The sequence below is a fragment of the Melanerpes formicivorus genome, unplaced genomic scaffold (genome assembly GCF_026170545.1).
Source record: "Melanerpes formicivorus ecotype bairdi unplaced genomic scaffold, bMelFor1.0.p_v2 SCAF_3, whole genome shotgun sequence".
In the NCBI taxonomy this organism is placed as follows: Eukaryota; Metazoa; Chordata; class Aves; order Piciformes; family Picidae; genus Melanerpes; species Melanerpes formicivorus.
Genome location: NW_027142355.1, coordinates 2916823 through 2939881, shown reverse-complemented (window position 1 = coordinate 2939881; position 23059 = coordinate 2916823). Strand labels below are relative to the sequence as shown.

The 23059-nt window shown below is 37.3% G+C and overlaps 1 protein-coding gene across 2 annotated transcripts in view; it reads right to left on the bottom strand.

The window, feature by feature from the left end:
* The window catches only part of KCND2 (potassium voltage-gated channel subfamily D member 2), a 345592-nt gene that overhangs the window by 321738 nt on the left and 795 nt on the right, over nucleotides 1-23059 (bottom strand). Inside the window, exons 1-2 of one of the 2 annotated variants that reach the window (XM_068165037.1) lie at nucleotides 22881-22899; nucleotides 21189-22362 (exon numbers count right to left, since the gene is read on the bottom strand). In XM_068165037.1, coding sequence (XP_068021138.1) covers nucleotides 21189-22303 — 1115 coding nt within the window. In that variant the 5' untranslated portion in view covers nucleotides 22304-22362; nucleotides 22881-22899. Of the gene's footprint in view, nucleotides 1-21188; nucleotides 22363-22880; nucleotides 22900-23059 lie in introns of those variants that run through there. The other variant, XM_068165028.1, reaches the window with a different exon arrangement.

Genomic DNA, 23059 nt, shown 5'->3' with positions numbered 1-23059 from the left:
TCAGAATTAAGCTTTATCACTTCACAATTCTCCCGATGAATTTGCTCATGGTTGAAAAGTGTTCAGTGCAATTTTATTTTATCATACATATTGAAAGAAGTTCTCCACTGCATTTGGACAAACAAATGCTTAAGACATACTGTGTCATTCATGCTTTTAAGCCACAGTAAAAACTGCCATACAAAATTATGTTTTATTCTCTCTCTTTTTTTTTTTAATCAGCTTATTCAAAACCCATAACTGCTTAGAGGAAATTAAATTCAGCCACAGAGCAGTGCAGATATTTGGTATCTGTGTTTATAACTCTCACAAGAAAGAAGAGGCAATACACTGAATATTCTCTCTGATTAATGAACATCTACTACTTTTGCTAAGCAGACCTGCTATGTGGTATTTTAACATATATCCTGCAAAAAAAAACTGACCTAGAATTTACCAACAATGTTAGGTGCATACTTCGTGAAACGCTGTATTTGGAAATGTTGTTGAAATAGCTTGCAACAGTATTAACATGGAAAGTAATGAATGTAGACTTACTCGACCACAAACCACTTGTGGTGAAACATGACTGTGATCCAATCTATTACCTCTTTTAGTTGAAACTCCAAGCAAGGGTATACATTTATTATCCCTGATTATCCATGTGTGGCGGCTTAATTGGATGGATTGCTGATAGAAATACTCTACTAAAGATTCAGAGACGTCTCAACCAGTTTTAAGAAGAGAGTTACAACGGCAAATAGTACCAAAATTGCCCCCCCTCCAGGTTACATCCTGTATCTTTCTATTTATTATACAGATAATAATTCAAAATGTAACTTCTTTGTAACTTTTCATGTGAGAAGTCCACAGCTTCCCAACTTGCAGAACTGACATTTAAAGAGAAACCTTAATTTCTTTTTTTTTTTTTCCACCCCTGATATGGGATTCAAAACGTGCAAACAAGAAAAATTCAGTTATAACAATAATCCACATGAAGCAGCTAGCTGGAATGGACAGACACTTTAGGGACAGTGAACTGTCATTTTGGCTATGTATTATCACAAGAAGAGTGTGTCTCATCTGCTGTAATTCCAAGGATCAAGGATTCCTAAAATTGATGAGAAAGACTGTGCATAACTTGTTTTGTAGGACTAAGTGGCGTTTTCATCCTGTGGCTTCTCAGTTATTTAAACAATTGGAGATTAAATTATGCTTTGTACAAGTGTAGTATGGAGCACCAAATCCCCACTCCAGTGCTCCATAAAAAAATGAACACTTATTTTCTTAAGTTGTTGTGATATTGATGGCCCTGAAAAGAATTTTCAAGTTACAATAAAAAGCATCACATAACAGTTGGAATAGCTAATGATAATAATAGTTGGAATAGCTGATGATAATTCTAACCTCAGATTTTTATATATACATCACTTGAAACACAATAGAATTGCTTTACATGTTTCATACATCCCCCTGCTCTGAAACAATTAAAACTTTATTTTGCTAGTAGTGTTAAGCATGACAAATCAGGCCCCACTCTATTTTCACATTATCATAAGCTAGGAGTATCTCACGAAACAATGGATATATACTGCTGTAAAACTGGTGTAAGTGAGATAAGCAAGAAACAAGGCTTGCTACACCATATGAAAATGCTTGGAACTCCTCCAATAAGAAGGTCATGCTTCAGAAGATGAGCTTAATCTGTCGAAGATGTGGTAATGGATGCTATAAAACCACAAAACGCTTTGCGTGGACAAAATTCACACTGGTGCAGTGACTGAGATCCACACATTTGTGACCTCAGCACTTGCCTGCTGCAACAATGTCTAAACTGCCAACCTTGAAGGGCATCCTATTGCTGATGGAAAAATAATTTGTTCAACTTGTAGAAACATGTTTACAATAGAGGTGCTTGAGTAAGATTAAGATGGACAGGGTATATAAACCTAAGTAGAACAGGCTTCATTGCTGCGGAGCTCTGTCATATATACTAGCATTATAGGTAAGGGGTGGTTATTCAACCAAGTAATGAGTGATAGGACAAGAGGAAATGGCTTCAAGTTGGGTATTAGGAAGAATTTCTTCTCTGGAAGGGCTATCTGACATTGGAACTGCTTGCTCAGGGCAGTGGGGGAGTCCATATCTCTGGAAGTACTTAATAGTCTTGTAGATTAAGTGCTTAGGCATATTGTTTAGCTGAGAACTTGTCAGTGTTAGGCTAACAATTGAACCTGATGATCCTAAAGGTCTTTTCCAATCTAGACAATTCTGTGATTCTGTTACATTAAATTTTGAGTCAAATTTACAGTAAAGAATCCTGGGGTCATGATACTTAGACATTTTCTCAAGACTAACTGAAGAGATTGTTACTTCTTTAATCACCAGAGTCTCTGATGAAATTTACAGTGTCCTGCATGATAAATCCCTGTGAAAAGTACAGGAATGAAGACAGGAGAGGACAGTGTTACCTCAATCTGGAGCTCAGTGCTATGTCAGAAATCCATAATAAAACACATTTTTCTGTGTTTAGTTCAGCCACACATACGCACACAGAATCACAGAATCACCAAGGTTGGAAGAGACCTCAAAGGTCATCAAGTCCAACCTGTCACCACAGACCCCATGACTAAACCACACACACATACAACTGGATAAAAGCTAGGATCTATTTTTATCAAGTGTACAAAGTCACAGCGGACCATGTGTGTGGTTGCATGCAGCTTCAGGACAGGACTCCCACTGACAACAAAGGATGCACAGAATGAATGTCAGAAATGTTAATACTTTGTAGAACCAGTATTTTGTATCAGGAATTTAAAAACAGAGAAATACTGTCTTGGTATAAAATAAAAAATAGAGAAAGCTAGGAAGAAATAAATAACAAAAAATAAATATAAAAGGGAAGAAGATTTATTCTTCAGTAACTTCTGAATGTTACTGCAAAATAGATAAACTGAATACTCTTTATAAGTAACCCACATTTCAGTAGCTGGCACACCAAATTAGTAATTGTTCACAAAAGCCAGCTAAAACATATCTGTTGGTTTCACATGTACTGGTAAAAGAGAACTTGCACCATAAAATACTAACCCCCAAAGTTTTTTAGCTTCTCTGTCACATTTCAGTGCATTTAATATCCTTCTGTCATATTATTTATGACTTCACAAAGAAACCAGTTATTTCCCATTATCTCTTCAATAAATAAGTAAAGCAAAGCATGCTGCAGCACTACAATTCGTTAATGAGATGCCTACAAAATCGTCACGGTGTCTGGTCTCAGAAGCTTGCGCAGCATACAACTATTAGAGCTCGCCTCATCCCTGAGGAGTAATTGCATTTTTTACACATTGATATGTTCCAACTTGATGGCTGAGACACACATTTTGGAGTGGATTACATAAAGTAAGTAAACCATTCCATGACATATTTAACATTTGAAACCCAACATTTTTTAGCAGAGCTTTCAGATTTCCTCCCCCCCACACACCATTCTATCATAAGAGAGATGCCTTGCTTTCTGGTAAGGAAATCAGGGCAAAATTTTTACTTTGGATTTCGTGTGGAAAAAAAAATCCATGACTCTGGTCCCTGCTGGAGTGAGTTCTTTTGAAGTTATGAACTAATGACATAGAAATGTTAGATTATACACTGTAAAACATAACTAGAATCCTGATCTAAAGCCTGCTGAAGAAAATTAAAGCCTTTCCACTGGGTCCTGTGGGCTTCACCTCCAAACCCAAATGCTGGTAGAAATAATTAACTTTTCCATCTGTTTATCTATATTGCTGCTTAGGAAACAAAAAACCAACAACAACAACAAAAAAAACCCACCCCACAGGTGAAAAATACTTCTATTTTGTGTTAGATCAATAAGATTGACACAAATTAAAAGAAACTAGCATGAAATTACTTCTGCATTTAGAAAGACAAAATATTTACCAATATTTTTCAAATACAGTAACTAATTTCCCCTGTACTTTCTAATGGCCTTTTGTATCACAAGATACAGTGTTCACTATGTGTATTTCTTTAGTTCAATTTGCTGTAGGTTCTCTCATTTAATTTCACTACTTTCTAGCGGGGTTCTTTCTAATGGCCTTTTGTATCACAAGATATCATGTTCACGATGTATATTTCTTTAGTTTGATTTGCTGTAGGTTCTCTCATTTAATTTCACTACTTTGTAGAGGGGTTCCCTAATATTCCTGTACATCATTTTTCTTCTAGAAATGTGTTATATCTTGGAATGTCATTTCAGCTGTGTTTTTTACTGCTTATGAAGAGCCCTATCAAGGACAGAATATTTAACTGCTGTGAATTAAGTATGTTTTACCTTTTTTCTATGCAATTAGGTGAAAAAATCTTTACCCAGAACTCTTTAAAGACATGTACAGAGGCTACTCATAGAATCATAGGATCAATAAGGTTGGAAGAGACGTCAAAGATCATCAAGTCCAACCTGTCACCCAACACCTCATGACTACTAAACCATGGCACCAAGTGCCACATCCAATCCCCTCTTGAACACCTCCAGGGATGGTGACTCCACCACCTCCCTGGGCAGCCTATTCCAATGGCTAACAACTTTCTCTGTGAAGAACTTTCTCCTCACCTCAAGCCTAAATATAATCATAATGTCTCACAAGAATATCAGCACACACATTTTCTTAGGTAACCTGTTCAATACATTCTGTAGCTTCTGCTGAGAAAGATGCTGTCACTCTGTTTCAATGCACAATGCCATTAAGAAACAGCATCTTGAGGAAAGAAGATTGGAAATTAAATAAGAACCAGTTAGACTGCATCAGATCATTGTAGAGAACAGGACCCCAAATCTGAAGGCAAAATAAAAGGAAAAAAAAGAAGAATTCACAGCTCTGACATCATGGTCAGTTAGTTTTATTATCCTGGAATGAGATTCAAGTGGAAAGTGAAGACACTTCTGGTGTGTACATATAGGGGTGTTTTGTTGTTTGTTGGCTGGCTGGGTTTTTCCAATTACATGATTCAAGAGGAACAGAAAAAAAATCAGCATTATTTGTATATGACATAAGGAAAAAGAAAATTCTGAGGCAGAAAAGGAAATCACACATAAGATGACTGGTAAAATTCCTGGAGGAGTAAATGCCATCAGAAAAACTTTTTTTTTAGTCCACAACCCATCTCAAGCAATGAGAATGAATATATGTGTTTATCCACAAAACTAATTTACATATGCTATATGATTACTGTTTAATAAGCCCTTTCCTTCCAAGAAACAGTTGTGAATATGCATAAAGTCACTCATCCAGTGCATCCATGCCAAAAAAGCTGCAACATGCTCTTAAAGGAAATAAAACCTAAGAATAAAAGCTACTCTCTCAAAGTTCTTCTTCCAGGATTTTCAGATTATTGGCATTTGTGTCTCATATCAGAAAAAAGAAATAACTGCAAGCTTTTTGGGTTTTTGGTAAAACAAATTATGTAGCTAATGGCCATCATATATGGAAGAAGTGTAAGAAAGTGCGGACCTTCTCAACGGGAATGATGGATTTTTACGTGCAAGGGCAAGTAAGCACAGAAGCGCCTATGATAACCATTGTGCCAATGATATGTATGGGTCTTAGCCAGTCATTCATTTTAACTGACTGACAGATTCTTGTTAGGGAAGGGAGTATTTCTTCTTTATGCCCATTTTATGTATGAACTTTTCCTAATATAGCTAAGCAGGACAATCTCAAGGTATCAGCACAATTATCAGTTTAGAAGTCCTTTATATCAGCATGGTAGTGAGGAAATAGAACATATGGCACATTTTTCACTGACTATTTTAGTAAACAGTTAAACTAACAGATAAAACCTTTATTGCTATAAATAGCACTGTTATACCAGTCTAAAATTAGTTACATCAGGCTCTGGCTGTCATGTTCTCTGATGCTATTAATATGTGATATCCTTTCAAGGTTGCCTGAAAGTTTCTGTGAGTTAACAAGGCTTTGGTAAGCTAAAGGGAAAAAATATGCCAACTTGATCACGTTTTAGCTGTAAGAAACTGAGCAAAACATGCATTGCAGGAACCCCTGTTGCACTTCCACGGAGTTTGGTTTAATTCCTTAGAGTCTGAGATAACTCAAACAAACAATTGTTATCCTAGTCAATATGTTGCCAGAGTTGTTCATATGTTAGGTTGATACAAAGTCCTCTCAGGTCAAATCCAACTCTGTAATTGATTTCCATGGGCTTTGGATCAAATGAGCAGCACCAAGTCCTGCAAGGCATTCAGTACTCCCAGGTGTTGCAGCATTTATTCATCTTCCCTTGAAATGCTTATTAAGTTTAAGTGTTCTAAATCTGACATAAGTTCTCCTCATCCTGTAGGTTACTACTTGATTATATAAATAGCTGAATAAAATAGAGATGTAGCAAACATCTGAGTTAAAAGCAGCTGTTTTCCTATTTGCACAGTTTTCAAGCTCTATAAAATTCTTGGATTCTCTGAACCTTTGATATTTAAGGACAGCTATCTTATATCTATTGCCCACGGTTTTTAAAAAGAATTTAGGAAAAGTATAAATAAGTTTATTTCCCTAATCTAAGCCTTATCCAACCCACACTGATTTCCATTAACAGAGAACATGAGAGGTCAAGATGAAGGAGCCATTTAGCTAAACCCCCTATCAGTGTTCAGAAGCAAAAGAAAAGGGTAGAACATAAGCAAAGGCAAGAATACAGTGACCACAACACAAAACATTCTATGATTCAGTGGTACCTTCTCTGCTTTTAACAATCTGTAACTCAAGGAGTTCCCAAAGCAGATGTGGCTTTTGTATTTGATATGCATGAGTGGATATTTTGCCATTATTTATTCTAATTTTGTTTGTTTGGGGGGGTTTGTTTGTTTGTGTTTTGGTTGGTGAGTTGGTTTGGGGTTTTTTTTAGTTGAAAAAAAATGGAACAGTAATGGCTGGAGTATGGCCTTTCCTCATGAGATGAAATCTTCTCTCATGGCATTGTTTGTGAAAAATATTCTTCTTTTCATATACAGATGAAAGGTCAAAATTGCTTTGAACTAAAATCCTAAATGCAACTCAGATGAAACTATTTGTCCTTTCATTTCAAATTTTTATTTTATATTTCTAAACAAAATAGCAATAAAGAATAAGTGGTTTTCTTTCATAGATTTTTGGAAACTGGAAATTTATAAATTATATCATCCAGCTACACTTTGCTTTAATCAAAGTCTCACTTAAGAAAAAACCAAGTTCAGAGATTCTTGAATAGATTTTCTATTACATTACACGTAAAGAACTCTTGGTATTTTATTGTGCAATGTGTAGGAACATGAAGTTTCTTCTGGAAAAAGTTCTAGATGTTTAAGTGAACATACTAACTCTGCCCTGATATTATCTTTGCAAAAGTTCTTGAGTCCTTTTATAATTCTCTGATCATATTCAGTAAACAGACTCAGGAAATAAATCACCAGTTTCTATACTGTAGTATCAAAATCTACTGCACTTCTACCTCACACCACACACTTGTCATAGTGAATCTGATTGGGAGACCATGGTACATGGAGAAGTCTGTGCTCTGTGTCCATCATGGTGTACAGGCTGTGCTGTACAAATGCCTTGTCCACAGGATGAACCAGAGCAGAGGAGCCTGTGGAGGAACATTCATCCACAAGTGCATAGAGTTCTCATAAGAACATAGTTTATGAATAGAGCTGTGTTACTGTAAAGCTCTAAATTATACAATAGGACAGAAAACAAAAAGCAGGAGGATCTGTGCAGTGTGCTAAGAGAAAATCCATCCAATGCTGTATGAATGTGACTTCCAACATCAGAGGAGGCATAAGATTAACTAGCTATATATATTCCTCTTACTCGGTCTTATTAAAACAGCTCTTTGATTAAGCCATAAATTGCTGGGCATTTCTTGTAAAGATACAGAAAGAATTGAGCACCATATCTCTTTCACCTCACATCTCACCACCCCAAACACCAAACCTGTGCCAAACACCAGTCACTAGCAGGCTGCTCTCTTGAAGTACTAGGATTTCAAACATTGTGTTTCTCTCTAGAAAACTAGTTAGGTAAGTAATTTCTTTGCAAACATGCTGCATAGCTCCCTGTTCTCAATTTGTTTCTTGAGACAGCATAAAAAGTGGTTGGCATATTAAAAATATCACAAGTCTCAGAAGAATGTAAATAAACTTGTATTCATACAAGGACTTGTTCCAAGTTCCAATTAAGGAGGAAGCTTAAGAACAAGCCTACATTCTCTCACATCAACATTAGCACTCTTAAAGCTTGTAAGATGTATTTAATTGAACAGCAAATAGGACAAGAGGTATTTTTTAAAATACAATTAAATCAAAATAAATATGCCCAAATTATGAAATAACCACTGTTGCCCCTCAAATGAGAAGCAAACATTCTGTAGTGGTGCAGGATAGCACCACCAGAGCTTGTTTGGAAGCTTATGACAAATCTGTCTAGATGAGGGAGAAAAAGAGGAAATATTATTTGTTCTGCAGTTTATGGATCTCTTTTCACAAGGAAAAAAATGCTATCGTGCTAGTCAATGCATAAAGGAACATAATTTCATGAAATCTTACACACAAGAGAAAGATACTGAAGGGAATGTGGTTATGTCACACTGGTACGGCACTCTACAAGCTGGCAAATTTGAAATTTGCTGCTCTGGAAAAGCAGAACATGAAGACGAACTAAAATTAGTTAAACCAAGTCATTGTTGGTAACAGGATTTCATATCCAATTACAGAATTTCCTCACCAGAGAGATTGGTATGATTTGCAGAGAAGTGAACAAAGTTCAGAAGGTAAATGAGAAAGACATCAATTCTGAAAGAGTTTTGACCGTAATCCTCTCCTGTGGCCCTCAAGCTTCTGCAGTGCTCCTGTCCAGAGGCATCTTTGAAGAAAATAGTGATTTAAAAATTTAATTTAACGTGAAAATGAATACTACAATGAGGAGAATGTCCCTGCTGCAATTTAGTTTAGTGTGTCTCTAAGGTTCCCAGTCTGCTTCAGAGCTATCACTGGCAATACCTAGCTGCAGTCCAGAGCTCTGACACCTCTTGGAAGACACTGGAATGGGTGAACATGCTTGAGACCTCTCCACAGGTGCACTTTAAAAATGAGCAATAGTGAAACAGTTGACAAGACCAACACATGGACTACTGTTTAGATTTCCAAATCAGAAGAAGAAAAATAGTTTACAACCCTTTGAAGTCAAGGTTTATGAAGTCTCTACATCTTAATTCAAAAGCATGGCTATTTGAAGGATGGATTCTTTCCTGCAGATTTCTGTGGATACTTATTTAAATGTTTATTTGTTTTTCAGAGGCTTCTTCCAAATGAACAGAGACATTCAAATTTATTATTGTTTTTCCAAATTTGGTGAGTTTTGTGCAGTTTGGAAAAGGCAAAAAAAATGTCAATAGCACTGAAATGACCTTGAGGGTTACACAAAACAAGAGTATTTTGAGTTTAAAAGTAGCAGACATATTGCCTTTTTGATGAAGTGGAAATTGCCGTCAAATCCCAAGCACGTACTTTGCTTTGAAAGGAATATGTTATGGGCTTTCAGAGTTATATAACCATGAAGGAGGAGACAAGACCAAATCAGCCAGACAGGGAGGTTGAGATTTACCTCACCCATTTCACTTATTGTTTAAATATTTCAATCTCTGATAATCATAGTAAATTTCATTTAGACTCACTGCAAAGGAATGAGCACCTCCAGACACCTCCTGCTCTTCATTACCCCCTAAGTGAGACAAGGATGACTAGTTCAGTAGGATTTTACTTTTGGAGGAGTAAGTTCAGGCTTATAAATACCTCCTAGAGATGGTAAGCAACTTGCAAAGAAGTAAGTTTGAATTCCACCTCCGGATTCTTCTATAATAATTTTATTGTACAGTGTGTCCTGATTGTCTCATTTTTTTAAAAAGGATGTCCTACTTGTCTCCCTTAAAAGAGTTCTGTGTCCTGATTGTCTTCTTTAAAAACCCACACACCCAAGATGCAATCTATACATTCCATAGCTATATCCTTCCATACAAACACAGGGACTGGGGGAAGAACTATATACAGACAATAAGAAAGGCTTATTTAAGGAAATCTTTGTTTACTTTGAAAACACAGGAACTTCTGGGTATAGGGAGCTCGAAAATAGGTATCAGCAAGCATGTTGAGGAAGATACACCACTGACACTGAAGAGATGAACCAACTTGTTTCCAGCCTTTTGATATGACTACCTTTCAAATCCACTTATGTGGATCCAAATTCACATTTTAAACCATTGCCATGTCCAGAATTCCACACTGTCTAGCACTTTCATCTGCATTTATTTAACTTGTTTGCAAAGATGTAACAAACAGTGCACACTAAATATGATGACTGCATACAGAAATAAGGAAAGCTCACATGCCTTCTGTTGCAAGACCCACAACCTCTTTCCTACTGCACGACCAAACCCACTGGCTAAATCATCATGCTGTACTCAAGGTGTGAAAAGGGCTCAGAGCAGACAGTGGCTCAAGACAGAAGGCAGTTGCATCCATGGGGATTTGTCCAGTTATTCTCTTCTATCTTCTAGAGACCTGAAAAAATACTCATTCCTATCTCTCCCTCCCACAGCTAGGTTTTTATCTTACATGTATGCATGGCTGTACAAAGGTGTCTGTAGTTTGAAATCATTTGTAGTGTGTGCCAGACACAGCTAGTCAGCATCATCTGTGGTCTGCAGCTGTGTCTGTCCCCAGAGGAAGAGAGACTGTCGTGGCTCTGCCAGTACAGGAAGAGGCTGAAACGTGCTGAAGGGCTCATCAGCATGACTAGGAACATTGCTTCTCCCATGAACAATTTAGAGCATTAATTTTCCAAAGTTTGGACCTTGGAAGGGAAGAAACTTCAGGTTAAATGAGTAATAATTGTTGCAGTCTTTCAGCAGGTACTATTTCTGCAATGATCTGGCTGACATGGGGTGAAATGGGCAGAGGTGTCAGAAGCAGTAACATGGTCCAAGAAAGACAGCATAGTAATATCACATATTACATGTCTATTTTTCAAAAGAGATTCCTTTACAACATTTACTTCTAAAACTCAGCACCTTTTGACACAGATTAACATCATATGTGTTGACACAAGCAAATCAAATAAAACTTGAGTACTCCTTTCCCTTGTAAAATGATTAACACTGAGCTTGTCAAATCATTAAGCCAGTCAATGTGTAGATTTGCTCTATGGGGAAGTTTCAATTTGTACTTTTTGAAATTTTCAATCCTGGTGCCAAAAAGGCAAATGCTAAGTAAATTCTCAATCCCTGTGGAGTCTACAAAGCAAATATTAAAAATTTAATTTCATACAAATACATGTCAAATAAACACTAGAAATGGCTGCATCTGCAACTTAGGTAAGGTCTCATTATATTTATGGGAATAGGTGCATATACTATGTTTATCTAGTTCTGCCTGTCCCTAGTCCTTGATATTCATGTCTCAACATGGGTTTGAACAACTGATGCAAACAAATGCATCAGTAACTGAAGCCAACAAAGAAGCTCAGAAAAGCTAAAAGCCCTCAGTTCTACAAGCGAACGAGATACTGCAGTATTTAAATTACAAAGCTTCTGTTAAAAAGAGTTGTTATGAAAAACTTTTTACTGTGCTTTCAACAGAAAGGCCACAATTCTTAACTTGATATTTGCCAACAGCTAAGTGATTAGATATCCTAAACCCAAAAAAGTATATACACCCTTCACATTCAGGCATCTTCCATGTCTCTGCTTTTCATTCCTCTGTGGGAAGTAAGAGTTTGGAGACCAGCGTGTTGCAGGTGTAATCCACCATGTCAAAAAGCATCAATTTTGTTCCTAAGCAACCCTGCACAGTGCAGTGGTTGCTGTCCACGGCTGATAAGGATGCTCGGGGAATTCTTAACTGGCTGCAAGTGGAAGAGATGAAAGTTGCAGAATCTGAAAGTAAGGCCAATAACACAGTAATAAAATTCCATTTGGGAGTAATAAAAAAGGGGAAGATGAACAGTAACAATGAAAAGTTAAGGATCCCATTACATAGGCTCTCATACAGAACACTCTTGGTTCATCCTGAAGAAAGAAGCAGTGATTTAGGATGCAGCAGACACTTTCTGACTCTGAGCTATTACACCATGTTAAATTACATCCTTGGTCACCTCACAGTCTGACTCTCAGCCCTTTACAAGGAATGCCTAGATGGCCAAGCTTGCAAGTGATAACATGAAAGACCGTATCAGCCAAAACATTTTGAGAATAGGCCAGTACAAAGAAAAAAAAGCTCATGTTTCTGGATGGACATTTGAAGAAAGTTGAGGTTTGGCTTAAAAAAAAAATTTGTTTCAGAATAATAATTAATCAAAGTGTGTTAATGTATGATCGTAAAATTAAACAAGTACCTTTATAGAGTTCCACAATTATTTTTTTATTTACCCAAGGTAATTTAAAACTCTTGTGGAGCATACTTACTTTAATTTACCAAGGTACCTAGACTAATTAAATAAACTCCTAGAAGTTTATGTTGTCTGTTATACCATAAGAAGTTGTACATATCAAAGGAAACGGAGTCTCCAGTAATAAAATACTCAAATTTATTTATGCAGATTTGTGTAACCTTTTTGTTTTAATATTCATATTATGCTATACTAGAATTTTAATGGAAAAAGTATACAAATGGTCTTAATATTGGGATTTCTACTTCCTAGGCTTATCTTTGATATGAAGCTTTAGTGCAAGTGATAATACAAAGCCAAACTAGACAGCATCTGGTTAAGAGTTGTGGACGATGGAGTTCGGAATCAATAGGGACAACCAATATGATCTAAGTATTGTTCAGTTTAATTAGGGAACCTCTACAGCTTATATAAACACACAGACTCACAGAGCATAGTTGGCATAGCTTCATTGGTTCCCCACAATTGTCCACACGCCCTACTGTTATACATTAGTGGTTAAAATACTAATATCACATGAAGTTGTTGATCGACGTATGCATCCTGCTATTCCAAGATAACTCTTCGTGTTTACAGCTACCAGTACTTTGTTTTAGTTACACGCTGCTAGCACAGCACTATTTTGCTAAACTACTAATTACTTCTACACTTACGCTAAGCATGGCCTACCACTATATCAAGCTCTAAGCTTATATTACCAGATTGCTCACACTACTTATTGCTATGATTGCCACAAAGAGTAAATGCAGAAATCACAATGTCTCCTCAAAGAGAAAGAACTGTGATACAAGATGCTTACCTCAAAACAGTAACTTCTTATACAAAGAATCATGTAAAACCCAGGGAGATGCATTTTATAGATGTCCCATTTAGGAACAGAGATTAAGGTAAAAGTCAACTGCAGAGCTATAGATCATATTTATAAAGTTCATACTACTGGAAAAAAAAAAAAAAAAGAAAAAAAAAGAAAATTAAAAGGAAATGTAGGCAAAGTACTACTTAAACTTCCCACTTAAGTCTACAAACAATGTTTAAAATAACTAAATCAAGAGGCAAAACAAAACTATTTTTCCGCAAACAAGGGAAGAAGGTGAATTTGCAGTGGTCAAAATTGAGAATTACAGCTTACCTTTTCTTACCATCATCATCTTAGAATCAAAGAATCAACAACGTTGCAAAAGACCTCAAAGATCATCAAGTCCAAATATTCCCTCATCATCTTAACAAATATTCTGTGTAGAAGCTAAATATGAGCCCGACTGAAACCAAGAAAGCCTTAGGCTGAATGTTTCTTGGAAAAAATGTAATCTCCTACCTTACACTCTTTAATAATTTTTGTACCTGATTGCTAAAAACATTTTCAGTAATTTAACATCTGCACATCATAACTCACATTTCTCACATACCTTTTCATGCTGAACTCTTGGTTTGAAAAGCACAGAGACAGAAAATTAGGATCAAAAAATATTTTTCCCTTGGTTGCTTTACATTAATCTCTTATTTATATTATCTTCCCCCCCCAATGAAACTTTATTTCACTTGCCTAAGAATACTATACACAAAACACTCTATCTCCTTCTACAGTGAATATAGGGTACATTGTAATCTAACTGAATACTTTTAAGAACCACTTGTAAGATGCTTTTGGTTCTGATAGGAGTAGGACATACTCGAGTATCAACACCACGCTCTACTAATCCTATCAGTTATTCTTGTGCACGTAAGACTCTGTTTTCTAAGGTGACTAGGTACCTAGTTTCCCAAATTACTTCCCAGCTTTCCACTCTTCTCCTTTGTGTTCCTAAGCACCTAAGCCTCTTTTGAGAATTCAGGCTGAGTGCCTATCTGCATCTCCAGATACCTAAATGCCTTTAAAAATCTTCCTTGCAGTGTCCCACTCCTACAAACTAATAAAGCCAGGAGATCTCTGTGTCTCTAAGACTTGACTTCACTGTTAAGCCTACCAGATCAAAGAAACCAGTAACATGGGTGAAAATGAAAACCAGGGATGAAATGCAAAGTGCTACACCTAAATACATTAAGTATGCAAAATCTGACTTTGTTCATACTAGTTAACATTTTTGTAGGTTTTTAGGCAACCTGCTATTTTCTGTAACGGGGCAGGAATAACGAAGTACATTTACACAGTGGCTCCAAAGGCTTGCACTTTCAGGATGGAGACCTGAAAACAAGTAAGGTACAATACTGTGAAGTGGGATATAAGAAAGGAAACTGCTTTTCTGGATACATAGAGAGTGCAATTGCTTATAAGAGTAGTATCTTTGCATCTTTAGTATTTAGACTTATAGCAGTCTTTTAATGTTTTATTAGCTTTTGTAAACGCACTTAACTGCTAGAAGCTGAACTGACAGGAGCAGCATCTCAGTAGTAATGACTGTGTACATTGAGATATGCCTTCTAATAGTGCTAGTGTGAGAAAAAGAGTACAGTCTCATTTCAATTATAATAGAGCTGAATCTTGTTGATTTTTTTTTTTTAAATAAAGCTAAAATATTCTAGGACTGAATGGTGGTACTGGTCACATGATTGTCGTATGTGCTGAGGACATAATTGTACCCAGTATTTTTCTACTGAACACTTGCACCTGCTGTAGTCAGGTACTCTAGTCAAAAGCATCTCAATTCACACTTATCCAAGTCTATGGTCTTTGTGTACACCAGTGAAGTTTTTGTTTGGGCCAAAACAAAAGCCGTAACTATTTCTACATAACTCAGGGACTATAAAATATAATCTGAGTGCCAGGAAGATCAAAATAATATGCTTCAGAAAAAAAATAATTAATAAATTAATAAATAGTGGTAGAATTTAGGCTACTAATTGTGATAGAGGTCAAAATCCAAGCATGGTAACTGTTACAGTTCTGGGAAAGGTAGCACAAAGCTGTCTATGATTTGAAAAACGTTTCCTCCACTGCATGAGCAATGCAGAAAAAATTCTTTTAAAGACTATGTCTTAAAAATCTGTACTCTCATCTATTGCTTGAAAAAATGATAGGTACAGAAATATACAAAAAGTTTCCATCACTGTCAGCTGTGTTGTCAGGTAACTGATGAATCTAAACTTTGTTTCTGTATTTCTAATTTATATTTCCTTTTTTGAACAACCTATCCACTTAACATCTGCTGAATCAGATTCTTCTCTTATCAGCTTACCATAATGCAAATTACAAACTGCTGCCAGTGGACTAGAATGGCATAAAAATCAAATAAGAGGAGTAGTAGTTCATTAGACTTTCTTTCAAGTGTCTGAAAAGTTAATTGTTACCCTGAAGCTGCAAGATGTTCTCAACTTATTTTGGATAATCATTTTATTTCTGAAGTACTTTTAAGTTCCTACATTCAGAAATACAGTTCTCATTTCCAGATTTTCTTTGCACAGTAGCAGTATTTCCAATGCTGTATTCACAGATATGTACAACTTTTATATTGCAAATTTTTCTTCTCGGAGACACAATGATATGAGTCAAGTATAGATTGTCATCACTCACTCTGAACTTCTTGAGTTCGGTCACTTAAGGATTTTATTAAAATCACAATATTCACTGAGGATTACTTGAATGATAGGCCACAAATAATAGATCAGGCACCAGTCATAATTGCTCTCTGAGTCGATTTGTTCTACTGTACTAAATCAGCGTGTTTTTTTGCTACAATCTGGCCCACAGCAATCTCACCATTCTTACTGTTCATTCACAATAACAACAAAGAAACAAAATTCCATCTGTTTCCACTAAAGGAGCAGAAAGATCTTTTTGTTAAGCATCACCTTCATGCTTTTCATAACTGAAAGTAAGAAAGTTCATGCTGAAGAAAAATGAGTGAACTAGGCTAACTCCTGTTCCTCTAAGAGATCATCAGGATTTTTTTGAACAAAAAAGCTGGTCGCTAGTGCAACTAAATAATGATATAATGACTTCTGTTTCCTGTCAAACCAACAGCCCAATGAAGTTTGAGTAATCCTTTTATTAGACAACATTTCTTTTTCTGTTTTACTGCCTTGACCCTTACTTTTCAGTATTTCAAATTTTCCCTGAAGCCCTTTTTGAATATCTAGTGCTGTGCTTTGAGGACGATTACACTACACTTTGTCCCTTATCTGTTACATGGTATTCTTATTTAGGCTAAATGTCTCTGCTGTGAAGAGAAAACAGATTGAGACATCAGACACATGTGTAAAACACAAAATTCACTAGGTTGTATACAAGAATACAAAACCAGAAAAATTTGGTTTGAAACAAGGTTGAAAATATTAAACACAAAATTAATGAACGAGCCAATATGGAATTACAAAATACAGAAGTAATACTCCAACTTTGCGATTCTTTACCTCCATAATATTCATCATAACAGCATTTTCAAACTTTTAATTACATTGGTCAAAACTCAAAGATTTCTCGCTTTGTGTTCTCTTACCAGATTTTAATGAACTCACTTTTTTAAAATAAAAGTTTCTAAGAGATGGACAAAAACTAAAGGTACTCACAATGGTTCAAAAAGGAAAACATGATAATGTGCATGGCATTTTTTGGGGGGGAAAGTAGAAATTCTGTGATGTTTGTAAGGAAAAAAATCTATCAAGCAAATGTCAGGAAAATAACCTTGTTACAAGGAAAGTTCAGGTCAAATGAATGGCAATGATGATGAATGAAAGATTTGATCTATTGGTGAAGAATACATGAGGAATCTAAAACAAAGAAGCAGAAAAAAATAAAGCCAGAAGGCTCACACACACTGAACTTGTCCTGAACAAGGGAGGAAAGGTGCTAAGCCATCAGACAAATGCCCAAACAGAAAGACTATGAAAAGTGGTAGTTTGAAAGAAAAGTGAAGAAAACAAATAGGTGGGATATGTGCATAGGGATGCAATAAAAGTGAGAAAGGAGTGAAAATGAGAGACAATAGAATGTGCAGGAAAATGAAATCCATTGCTCTATTTCTCTCTTCATTGTAAGAAGCTTTCTGCTGTCATCTGTTTGATTATAAAGTCTTAAGGGAATTTCATTTATTTTAGATGGGATTCCTCATACACTATGGTCTATATTAAAAAGTAATGAAAAATAATAGTTGCTTTATCTTTTCTGAAGACATAACCCTAGTTATGTCTGACTTGACAAAGCCACCCAATGTAGAGATTATAAATACAGAAGTTTAATAGAGCAGTGAGATTGCTTTAGAACTAGTCACAGAATACCACTGTGTTCCTCATTCAAAGTATAATATCTTCCTAAAACATGAAATACACTATAGTCTGCTCAGCTCAGGAACAGACATTACCCTTACACCATCAAAGCCTTACCAGCTATTCCAGCTCATTTGGTGGTTACTGACAGGGTAGAAGGAAGGTTATTAGGCTATCATGTTATAAGGTGACAGCAGAAAATCACATAACTGTGCCACTATGGGTGTAGATGTTCACATGCCTCCATGTAAGTCTACCAATCTCAATTCAAAAAACCTGAGCTTCTCTGCCAGGCTTTATACTAGCCTGCTTTTTGACCTTTATGCCCCTACCTCCTATGCTTATCACTCTTAACTAGAATCTCCAGCCACTGCTTTGTGACGTCTTTCAATCGTATTCTCTTGGCCCTTCTTGTCCTTGGTCTCTACTTTACTTTTGCTACAATTAATATTGATGAAATAAGAATTTGAAATTTTAAACCAGACAGCTGTTTCTAGCAGAGTGCACACTGGTTCAGACTAATCTTTCTCTATCTTTAAATCTTTATCTTTTTCTCACTCTCTCTCTTCCTTTCCTCCTTTCTTCTTTCTTTCATTTCTTTCATGTAACATCTTTTATGTACAGCTGTGTACTGCTTGAGTTGAGCAGTCCACAATAATTAATAGCTGGGATATCCTTGGAGGCTAAAAGTAAGTAATATTTGAAGTCACTAGCACTGCAGAAAAATGTAAACCATGTTTTTTAAAGATACTTTGATTGTTCAGCCATCACGCAGAACTGAGAAATACAGCTCTTCTTCCAAGGTAGTAACTTATTAAAATGCAAAGGTCACATACTCGATAACTTTATTATTGAGCAAAATAGGGGAATGACACCAAGACTCAAAAACTTAACCTTAGGCTAATCTGTTGTCCACTATTAGTGTTTGTACATTTTTGTAGTATTTCACATAATCTGCTGTCTACTACTGTCATTTAAAACACAGATACACCACCTAGCTTTCGTGTTAAAAGACAGAAGCTTTTCATATAGAGTCAATTTATATAAACCTAATTCAGCTAAAGCTAAAACCAAAAATCAAATTAGCTGTATTAATAAATAGATGAGAAGCTTTAGCACAGAGCAAAAGTAGCACTACTAATTACAATCAGCTTCCACTGACCCTTACTGCTTTTCCTTGTAATTTCCTTCTCTTTTTGTGTAATTGCTCCATCAACTAAAAAGAATTCAAAGCTTTTAGGTCAATTCAGTTTAAAACATTCATATCTATTTAGCATATAAACATAATCCTTATATGGTTATCATGAAAGGACATCATCTATCTAATGCACTGATTAAAGATTTCCCAGAAATTTGTGGTCTGTCATGTCTGCCCTTTTAATCGTACCAGAACTTCTGAGACTGAAACTTTGGATCTGTGTGCAAGCTCTTCAAAACTTTTTCTGTGCAGACTACCTCATCAGTGTGTTATTTTTAACTTTTTTTTTTTTTTTAATGAAGTTCAAATCTCAGTACTTGTGAAGATTTTACTCAGAACAATACCTCAAAATCTGCTGCTATAGAATAATACCTGTATCCTTTTCTTTCTTTTTCTCTCTCGTTAAATAATCAAGCAAATCATATCTATGCCAAATCCATACCAGATCTGCATCATGATCAGTTACAAACTAGCCATAAAAATGAAGGCAAAATTATGTTCAGTACCATGGACAAGTACTGCCCAAACAGACTATAACTTTAAAAATACTCAAAAAACTCAACTTTTGTTACAAAAAGCATAGATCGGTTCCTGCTCTTTTATAATAATATTATACATTCTAAATATTGCTGAATTCTTGAGACCTAATTTGTTGCAATCATCACAGTTCTAATTAAAAGTATGTGGCAAAAAGTATCAGCATGAGAAAATACAGGACTATAGAACTTGTGTCAGCATGTGTAACTTGTTCCTTCTGCTACCTTGTCCTTTCAGTTTGTCACTATCAGAAGAAAAGAAAACCAAAAGGAAAAACCAGGAACCTAACAAACAGATTAAAATCCCCAAAGCTCTTGTCACTCCTTTTCAGCATAACTTGCCCTTACAATTTGTATGAAATATTTACAATGCACTATATTTATCTGCATTTGTTATATCACACTGAAGATAAAAGCCCTGTATAAAAAATGGTGGCGTAAGACAGTTCCCTTATCCTTTTCAGTATTTTGTGTGTGCATTGCCAAACTAAATTACAACTGCATAAAATAAATCAACTTTTTCATAATAGTTTGATAGTGCAGTGTCATTTTGTTAAATTTAAAAGTTATACATGTTTCATAAATCTCAACAGTCCCAACAAGATCTGCCAAAATGTTTGACTAATAAAATTATGGGCTTTGTCATCATTAAAGTAAAAAGTTTGTCTTATAGTGTATGTAATTATTGAATGACTAGACAATTTCTATGGAATCAGCAAATGTTCAGTTTCACAGCTGATCCTCTACAGCTCAAAACTAAGAATAGGACAAAAAGTTGTCTTCCCAAATTAGTCAGCCTTCTAAATCCCTGTTATAATTACAGACAAATGCATTTTACAACTTGGTGCTCAGAATCAGCTGATACTACTTGACTCTGGTATCAGAGACTTCATAAAACAATGTCTTCTCCCATCTTTCCACTAAACTGTGTGGGATTCTACTGTTAACAATGGCATTTTTTAACTCCTAATTCCCTGTAAGAATTTATATTGCCACTATAATTGTATTTTAATATCTATGCTTCATCTGTCATGTATCTCACACATCCTCAGGTCATTTTCCAGAGTCTGACACCAGATAGTGTAGCTCAACGCTCGTCATTTACAAGCTGCAGGTCCATGGAAATCAAAGAAAATGTAGCCAGGAATAGTTTTGGAGAAGACTAAGGTATCTACACCTGTTTTATTTTCATGAAAACAAATCACTTTGCAATACCAAAGTAAATATGCAAGTCTACATCAACATAGCACTTTAAACAAAATGGCAGATCCATATATTTTTCTGCATGATCAAATTAAAAGGTCACACTTGGGTTCTCCTCATGACTCTCACTGCTTCAGCAATACTGTAACAAGCGAACACATTTTTAAAAATTACAGCAAAGACATTATTAAAAACCCACTTGATAACACAGATATTCATAAAATATTCCAATTTTGTCTATCCAGCACCAAACAAAATTTTAGAGAAAACTGCAAAGAACCTCAAAGAGTTTCAAAGAGGGGTGGGGGGCAATTTCGTTTTGTTGTTTGCATTTTCAGTTTACCTGCTGGTTTGCGTCTCGTGCTATTTTAACTTTAGCAACACCTTTAACTCACTTGCACGTGTAAAACTGTTTAGAAAGAAGTGATGAGTCGTATTCACAAAGTTCTGTAACAAAAACTTACTCTTGTATTTTTTCCTAGCAACATTTTGTTGTTTTTTTTTAAATCTGAGTATTTTCCATTCATGCCAGTACACTTGTTGAAATGTTGGCTGTAACCAAACACCAGCTGCACTTACCCCAGTGTTGTCATGGTGACAATGGTGTACCAGAAGGCTGCAGGGATGCTGGTGAACTTGCTGGCTGATGAACCCTTCTCTGCATAGTACATGACTGTGGCAAAGATTATGATGGCCATAGTGAGTGAGAAGAGGAGGAAGCCTAACTCTGAGGCACAACTTTTTAGGGTATAGCCCAGGATGCGCAGCCCCTGTGAGTGGCGGGAAAATTTAAAGATCCTGAAGACACGAAAGACTCGTAGTGTCACAAAAGCCCCACTGACATCCTCATTATCTGTCATCACCAGGCCAATGTAATATGGCATGATGGCGACCACATCAATGATACTCATGACACTGCGCACAAATTTGTAGCGACTAGGGGCCGCCAGAAGACGTAAGAGATACTCAACTGTGAAGATCATGACACAGGCAGTATCCAGACAGAAGAAAGCCACAGCATAACGCTCTCCACAGGGCAGCTCTTTGATGCGACCTGGGCTTACCCCACAGGGCACTGTCTCCACCACATTGGCGATAACAGAGACAGCAATGAAGAAACCAGTGACATAGTAGAAGACCAGAGCCAGTGTACTCGTGTGTGGGTTTTCAAAGGCCCGCCACATCCTCTGCCGAGCTGTCATTGAGGGCAGGGCGCTCTCAGTTGCATGATCCTGATCAGCATCATCCTGCAGGCGCTCGGCATTCTCACGCCGGCGATCCTTGTACTCCTCATAACAGCAGTCACCAATGATTTCAGGGATGATGCCAAAGAAGGCCAGCTCCTCATCATAAGCTGAGATGCACTCCTGGCGGGGATAATGAAGCTTCCCAGTACGGTAGAAGTTGAGAATGTGGCGGAAAATGTCTGGGTCCCGATCAAAAAAGTACTGCTGTGTCTCAGGGTGGTAGAAGAAATCCCTCTCCGAGCTGCCCAACAGAGTGTCAGGGTAACGCTCTAACGTGTCCAGCCATGTCTGAAACTGGATACCACTCACATTCAGCACAATCAGAGAGTCCTGGCTTCGCTTCCTCTCCTGCCGTGGAGCAGCTGGCATGGGACCTGTGGCCACTGGCATCCATCCTATGGCTGCTGCCCTGGCAAAGGGTAACCAAGCTGCTACTCCTGCCGCCATGGTCCCAAACACGTACTACAGCTTAGGGAGTCAATCTAGAGACAGTTCTGGTCCAGCCACTAAAATAGAGAAGAAAAATACTCATACATTTTCAAGGCAACCAAATTCCTGAACATTGCTGTGGTTTCCAGTACTAGCAGAAAATCTCGTTTCTTTTTTGTTTCCTCCCCTTTTTCATACCAGAATATCCTTTCCAGGGGCTAGTTAGCCAGTTTGGATGATAAATCTAGGCACTTGGAAATCATCGCATTCAAAGCAGCTACTCTAGCAGCCAGATCCTTTGGATACAAGGTCCATGTGAGGCCCCTGGATGGAATCAATGGTCCACAAAGCACGAACCCCAGGAGCTGGCTGTTGGCTCTGGTGCAGCGGTGCAGCCACCTGGAAGGAGATTTCTTCCACGCGCGATGCAGTCGGTCCCCCCGCCCCTCCTCCGCTCTGCTCCCCGCCCGCTGCCAGAGCCGGGCCGCGGTCGCCTGCGGAGCCCTTCCCAGGCGGGCTGCAGCGGGGCCGCCCGGCGCCGCCGCCCGCTCGCCGTGACGGGGCGGAGGCGATGGGCCGGGCGGGTCTGTACTACCTCTTCAGCTGCAGCCCTGGAGTAGCAGCGGGATGAATCCTCTCCCTGACCTTGATCGCCGCTTCGGGGACTCCTCCTGACCCCGGCTCAGGGCCGGGGGAGCCGGCGGGGCAGGGGGAGGAGCTCCGGGAGGCAGCATTAAACTTTAAGGCAAGTTTTCCGCGTAGGAAATGCGTTAA